Source organism: Leucopleurus acutus (genome assembly GCF_964270905.1).
Source record: "Leucopleurus acutus genome assembly, chromosome: 16".
In the NCBI taxonomy this organism is placed as follows: Eukaryota; Metazoa; Chordata; class Mammalia; order Artiodactyla; family Delphinidae; genus Leucopleurus; species Leucopleurus acutus.
The window spans coordinates 60,330,971-60,338,717 of NC_139158.1; the positions used below are offsets into that span (position 1 = coordinate 60,330,971).

Consider the following 7,747-nt stretch of genomic DNA (forward strand, 5'->3'; position numbering starts at 1 on the left):
TGTCTGTAATGAAACCAGTCACCTTACTTTTTTTTTTTTTGGCCTCACAGCACAGCATGTAGGATCTTAGTTCCCTGACCAGGGATCGAACCCACGTCCCTTGCATTGGAACCGCAGAGTCTTAACCACTGGAAGGCCAGGAAAGTACCCCAGTCACCTTCCTTGATTACCATTATGTAAGCACTGATTTACCCCCAACCCTGCCCTCTATCAGCCATTATCTCTGAGTGTCCTCACAACCTCCTCACAACCATTTTACAGAAGGCTGATGCTCAGAGAGGTTAAGGAACTTGCCTGAGACCACACAGCTAGTGAGTGGCCAGATGGGATCTGAACCCAGGTCAATCTGTGCCAAAGCCGTAATGTTGCCATAGATGCTGATAAACACCTGAGATTTAAACCAGGAGCCTACCTTCCTCTGGCTCCAGAGGACACTGGGTGCTGAACCTGGGCTCAAGGGGATGGAGAGTTTTAAACAGAAGAGTGGGGATGGCAATCAGCATGTTTGGACCTAAGTCATCACCACCACCCCTTGCAGCTTTGATGTCCTCATCTGTAAGCAGGTGTTTAGTGGCCTGGGACTCTGAGCTCAGATAATCTGACTTTCATTTTCAGCGGCCCTATCTTGGACAAGTGCTTCAACAATCACACCTACTTCCTAGTGGCGCTGTGCGGATACAACGAGACTATTATTGTGGAACTCCAGGGCAGTGCCCACACACTGTCAACATGATTCCAAAAGGCTCCTTGTTACAGTTACTTTTGCTGAACCGAGGCAACCAGCCGTGGGTAGAGAGAGCACTCTGGAGCCTGACTGCCTGGATTTGAACCCTGGTTCAGCCACTTACTAGCTCCATGACCTTGGGTAAATCACTTAAAAAACCTCGATGTGCCTCAGTTTCCTCATCTGTAAAATGGGAATAATAATCATACCTAGCTTGTAGGGTTGTTTTGAGGTTTAAATAAGTTAATGTACATGCAAAGTGTTTAGAACAGTGCCTGACACAGCACCAGATTCAGCAGATTCGTAGTATTTCGAATGTCATTGGTATTATCACCACCTCCACGACTATTACCGCTAGGGATCCAAAGGCTGGGCAGCCAAGAGCCAGGTTTTGCCGACTCACCCTCGCTGGGCAGGTCCAGCCCCCTCCAACCCGTGTCCCCGCCCCCGCCCCCGCCACCCGTGACCCTGAGTTAACCCCGAACTGTGCGCCACCCGCGCCCCTCCCGCCCCACGACCTGCAGACTCACCCTGAGTCAGCCTCCCCCGGCGCTTCCACTCCCGGGACGCCGCGCGGCAAAGGGGAGGCGGCGAGGCGCCCCCCAGCGGAGAGCCAGAGCTCCGCACGCGTCCCGCAACGCCGGGAGAGCCGAGCGAAGGTCCCGCAGGGGCGCTCAGGGGTGGGCCAGACCACTGTGGGGCCAGGGGAGAGAGGCGCTGTGCGGCTGCGCCCCCCGCCGCCCGCGCGGAATGGTACGGCCCGGCCGGGGTTAAAGACCTGAGAGTAGGCTGCGCGTCCCGAGACCGCGCAGGCGGCGGCGGCTGCGTGATGGGTCTCCGCGCGGGAGGAGCCCTGGGCAGAGCCGGAGCTGGCCGAGGGGCGCCCGAGGGAGCTGGGCAGAGCGGCGGCGCGCAGGGCGGCAGCATCCACTCGGGCTGTATCACCGCGGTGCACAACGTGCCTCTCAGCGTGCTCATCCGGCCGCTGCCTTCTGTGCTGGACCCAGCCAAGGTGCAGAGCCTTGTGGACACGATTCGGGTGAGGCCCCGGGGAAGCCGGCCCCTGGGAGGGCTTCGAAGGAGGGAGGTCGCGCTGGACGCGAGACGGGACTGGTTCAGTCTCAGCCGGAGCACGGCATTTGCTGTGTGACCTTGAGCAAGTGGCTGGGCCTCTCTGGGCCTCTATTTAGTCATTGAGCAGGGAGATTGGAGACGATTAAAATAATGATCCTGATTCCTATATAGAACCTGAAGTGGCCAGGAGCTGTTTTAAGTGCCTGAGCTTTTTCATGCCAACCCTATGAGGTAGAGACTACTACTGTTCCTCTTATAGACGAGGAAATGAGACACAGAGGATTCAAGCACCTTGTCCAAGGTCAGGCACTTTAGAAAGTGGCACAGCCTGTCCCCCGTGCCCAGATGCATGGCCACCACCTTATCCTGAGATAACCTATCTCAGGATAGGTTATCTGCTGCTCTCAGTGCCACTGCCACTTCAGGCAGTGGCAGTGGGATTGGGGGTGTCCTGGCTGCTGGGAGGGCCTTGTTTGAACTGGAACTGGGGAGGACGGAGTCAGCTGCATCACAGAGAGGGTGCTCAAGAAGGCTGGGGTGATGCTGGCAGAAAATTTGGGGGAAGGAGGGGACATGTATGTCAGGTTAGGCCTGCATGGCATCTTGTCCCCCTCCCCCAGACCCTTGGAAGGTGGCCACGTGTGACCTACCAAACACCTCTACTGCTAGCCCGATTGTCTTTCAGTCCTAGAGTTCACACTGCTGTTCCCACTGCCTGGAACTGCTTCCCAGGTAGCCACAGGGCTTGCTCCCTCGTTTGGGTCAGGTGCCCACCTCCCGTCAGCCCAGGCCTCTGTAGCTCTCCCCCTAACCTGAGGTATTTCTCCTTGAAGCACTTATGTCCACCTGAGTTATATTCTACATTTGTTTGTGTTTTACTGTCTCTCCTCCCCGTCTCATGCGAACTCCACAGGAGCAGGGATTTTGTCCTGTCTTGACTGTTTCCATAACACTAGCACGGTGCCTGGCTGTCTGTGATGGATCTGGCCAGGGATGCACTCTCCCACTCCTGGGCCTTTGCACAAGCTTTTCCCCTGCCAGTAAAACTCGTTCATCTCTTTACTGTTTCTAACTCCTTCTTGCTCTTCCTGTCAGTGTCATTGTCTTCCCTGACGGCCCCTGCTGGGTTAGGGGCCTCCTGTGGGCCCCCAGCCACCTGCATGCCCACCAGCATACCTCTGATCCTACTGGCTTGTAATGGCCTCAGACACCTCAGCCTTCCAAGCCAGAACGATATGCTTTGTATTAGTTTTCAATGGCTACTGTAACAAACACCAGAAACGTAGTGGCTTAAAACAAAGACAGATTTTATTATTTTATAGTTCTATAGTTCAGAACCAAAATGGGTCTCGCTAGGCTCAAATCAAGGTATCAGTGGGGCTGCATTGTTTTCCGGAGGCTCTAGGGGAGAATCCATTTCCTTGTCTTTCCCAGCTTCTAGAGGCCGCCCACATTTTCAGCTCATGACCTCTCTCCTCCGTCTTCAAAGCCAGCAACATCAGACCTCCTCTTGTTCCTCTCTCTTCCACCTTTAAGGTCTCTGGTGATTGCATTTGGCCTGTCTGGATAACCCAGGATAATCTCCCCATCTCAAGATCCTTAACTTAATTCCATCTGCAAAGTTCCTATGCCACGTGAGTAACATATTCACAGGCTCCAGGGATTAGGACATGGACATCTTTGGGGGCCGTTATTCTGCCCACCCATCGTCACACCCCTGGTGCCCAGCACAAGGCCTGCCTGGCACAGCTGCCTCTCTTTGCTGCTCCACTGCCGGGCAAGCTGTGCTCCGCGCCTCACTTGCATCAGCTCCCTGACTTCATTAGCAGCCTGTAGGGTGTCTGTTCCCATCTTGCAGATGAGGAACAATGCCCAGTGTCGAGGGTGCTTGCTTACCACCCCTGCCCACGCTTCCCCCACCCCCCGCCCCACCGCTCTGGGTAGGAGCTGAGATTCAAATTCAGGTGTGCCTGGTTCAAGAGCCCCAGCTTACAATTGCTGGGTCTTACTGCTTGAAAATCATTTCTAGGATAAATGGAATAATGAATCCATTGAAGCAACCTAATAAGAGACCACCCGAGAGCCCGTGGTGGGAGGTCTTCTAGCAGCTCACACTTAATCTGGTCTCTCCCTACCCCATCCCTCCCTGCCCCAGCCTTGCCCTATATAGAGGACTACCCATTCTCCATCTAGATGCTCAGGCCCGTAACAGGAAGTCAGCTCATATTCTCCTCCTTCTCTTCTCCTCGCACTCACCCCTCCCCCGGGATCTTCCCCCTAAACATGTCCCAAACCTGTCTACCTCTCCCTGACCCCTCCATGCCTTCACCCAGGACAGCCACTTCTGGTGAATACCTGCTGAGGCCTCGCCTCTGTCTTCCCTGCTTTTGCCTTTGTCCACTTCACCAAGCCTGCTTTCCCAGGACAACTTTCTAGAATGTTCTTCAGATCATGTCACCCTCCCCTGTTTAAAACACTCCAGGGCCTAAGAGGTATAAACTTTCAGTTATAAAGTAAATGAGTCATGGGTATGAAATGTACAGTGTGGGGAATATAGTCAATAACTATGTAGTATCTTTGTGTAGTGACAGAGGATTAACTAGACTTAATCATGGTGATCGTTTTGAAATGTATAGAAATATCCAATCACTGTGTACCAGGAACTAACATAGTATTGTAGGTCAATTATATTTCAAAAACAAATAAACAAACAAACTCTTAGGAAAAGAGACCAGCTTTGTGATTGACTGGGGGGGGGAGGGGGGTAAGGAGAGGGAGAAGTGTATGAAGGTGGTCAAAAGGTACTAACTTCTGGGCTTCCCTGGTGGCACAGTGGTTGAGAGTCCGCCTGCTGATGCAGGGGACACGGGTTCCTGCCCCGGTCCGGGAAGATCCCACATGCCGCGGAGCGGCTGGGCCCGTGAGCCATGGCCGCTGAGCCTGCGCATCCGGAGCCTGTGCTCCGCAACGGGAGACGCCACAACAGTGAGAGGCCCGTGTACCGCAAAAAAAAAAAAAAAAAAAAAAAAAAAAAGGTACTAACTTCTGTTATAAGGTAAATAAGCATTAGGGATGTAATGTACAACATGATAAACATAATGCACACTGCTGTACATTATATATGAAAGTTGTTGAGAGTAAAATCCTAAGCGTTTGCATCACAAGGAAAACATTTTTTTTCCATTTCTTTAATTTTGTATCTATATGAGATGACGGGTGTTCACTAAACTTACTGTAGTCATCACTTGATGATGTTTGTAAGTCAAATCATTATGTTGTACACCTGAAGCTTATACAGTGCTGTATGTCGATTATATCTCAATAAAACTAGAAGAAAAAAATAAGATAAATAAAACGCTCCAGGGCCTACCCCCTGCTACCCTTCTGACCTCTTCTACTTCTCAATCCCCCGAGTCCACTCTGATCACACTGGCCTCCTTGCCATTGCCTGCAATACAGTGAGCCTGTTCTGGCCTCAGACCTTTTGCATTTGCTGTTCGCTCTGCCTGGAATGCCCTTCCCACGGCTCATACACAGTGTGTATTATTGAGCACGTTCCATGTGCCAGGTGTTGTTTGAAGCAGTTTATGTCTATTAACTCACTAAACCCAACAGTTCTATGAGGTGGGTGTGTCATCTTCATCCCCATTTGATGGGTCGGGCAACTGAGGCACAAATGTGAATTGCCAAAGGTCACAGAGCAATTAAGTGGCAGACCTGAGATTTGAACCGGGCAGTCAGGCTCTTTCTTTAAATGACTCCACCTCTCTGTCTTCCCCAGGGGACTTCTCTGTGTTCAGGTCTCTGCTCCACTGTCAACTCTGAGAGGCCTTGTGGACCCCCATCCCTGTCATGTCAACCTGCGTTATTGTCTTCATAGCATTTATCACTCCAACATTCACTTCTCCATTCCATCAGCCCCACTAGACCAAAGTCCCATGAAGGCAGGGGCTGTGTCTGTACCTTATTCCCAGAGTCTAGAACAGTGACAGATAATATACATGTGGTCTGATGAATGGTTAACAACCTGGGTGGGGGAGCCCGGATTTGTAGCATCTTCCCACTTCCCTGGTGTAAATACTCTCACTGTGGCTGATTTTCATGGTACCAAGGTTTTGTCAACCAACTCACAGTTGCCTCTGTGTAACAGTTGCCTCTCACAAGCCAGCACGAGCCAGCGTGAGCACCTGGAGGAGCTCAGCCCAGGTTAATAAAGTCTGCTTTGTAAACTGTCCAGCACTGTGCCACACTCATTCACCTTGCACCCTCTTCTCTCCAGGAGGATCCAGACAGCGTGCCCCCCATCGACGTCCTCTGGATCAAAGGGGCTCAGGGTGGTGACTACTTCTACTCCTTTGGGGGCTGCCACCGCTATGCAGCCTACCAGCAGCTGCAGCGAGAGACCATCCCTGCCAAGCTTGTCCAGTCCACCCTCTCGGACCTGAGGGTGTACCTGGGTGCTTCCACGCCGGACTTGCAGTAACAGCCTCCTTGGCACCTACCACCACTGCCACGAGCCCAGAAGACGCACCTGGCCTCCAGTGGGCTGAGCCATGCGAAGGTGTAGCAGGGGTGCATTCTCTTTGTGCCTGGGGGGCAGGTCTAACTCGAAGCACCCTCTTTCTTAGCTGCAAGACCTTGGACTCATGACTGAACAGTGTGGGAGCCCCACTTCCCACCTCAGGGAAAATGGGTCGTGTGTTTGCTCTTGAGGGATTATTGAAGGGTGAAATGAGAAAGGAGATGGGTTTGGAGAGCCACATGCTGCTGGCTCCAGATTCCCAAGGACAAGGATCCTTTTGCATTTCTGTCTCTATATATCATATCATGTGAATACATTCATCTGCAAGTAAAGGAAAGCCTAGGTTCCAGTGGCTTAAACAGAAGTTTGTTTTTCCACATAGCGTGAATTCTGGAGACAGTTGGCTAATGGTATTGGTTTAACAACTCAGCAAAGCTATGGCACACGTCTCTGTGATCCTTTTGGCTTTTCCCACATTGCACGTCACTTCGTGGTCACAGGATGGCTGCTGTACCTCCAGCAATCATGACTGTGTTCAAGGAAGAACAGAGTTGGGGAGGAAGAAGGGCCCAGCCAGCTGGACCTGTCAACTTCTATCATAAAGTTAGGCCTTTTTCAGAGGCCTGTTTCCTGCTCTCTTCCCCTGTGTATTTCTACTTAAGTCTCCTTGGCCCAAACCAGGTACAGTTGCCACCCCTAGCTGCAAAGAAAGCTAAGACGTTAGGAACACAGCTGTCACAGTTTAGTAAATCAATCGTATCCCATCTCCTAGAACTGGCACACCTGCCTCCTAAATAATATTGGAATCCCATTAGCAAGAGAGAAGTGAGGAATTGTGTATCAGTTAGCCGCTGCCGTGCAACAAACCGTTCCAGAACTTGGCAGCTAAAAACAAGTTGTTTATTTGCCTAAAATTCTTTGGGTTGGCAATTTGGGCTGGGCTCATCTGGGCAGTTCTGCTGATCTTGCTTGGGGTCACTCATGGGGTTGTATGCAATCAGCTGTCACCCCAGATGGGGCTGGATGGTCTCGGATAGCCTGACTCACTTGTCTGGCCGTAGGTAGGCTATTGGCTGGGTGACTTGGTTCTCCTCCATGTGTCCTCTCCAGCAGGTTAGTTCAGGCTTATTTTCATGATATCATCAGGGCTCAAAGAGAGAGGGAGAGGGAGGGAGGTGTGTGTGTGTGTGGAGGGAGGGTAAGAGGAAGGGGGAGAGAAAGGAGAAGCTCCAAGGCTTTTTTGAGTTTTAGGTCAGAATTGGTACAACGTCACTTTTGCTAAGTCCTTCTGGTCAAAAGTTTGGCTTAGATTCAAGGGCTGGGGAAACAGACTACACCTCTGGGAGAAACTACACAGGATTCGTGGCATTTTTCTCCACCTATCACAGATGACTTTGGATAAGCAAATAACAGTGTTTCTTTCTCAC

At 51.6% G+C, this 7,747-nt stretch overlaps 1 protein-coding gene across 1 annotated transcript; it reads left to right on the forward strand.

The window, feature by feature from the left end:
* Positions 1-1,553: 1,553 nt before the first annotated feature.
* Positions 1,554-7,469, forward strand: SRXN1 (sulfiredoxin 1; the record flags this gene model as incomplete). Its single annotated transcript, XM_082856586.1, has 2 exons — positions 1,554-1,763; positions 6,078-7,469. The coding sequence occupies 2 exons, from the start codon at positions 1,554-1,556 to the stop codon at positions 6,279-6,281; spliced, it is 414 nt and encodes a 137-aa protein (XP_082712712.1). The 3' UTR covers positions 6,282-7,469.
* Positions 7,470-7,747: the final 278 nt, after the last annotated feature.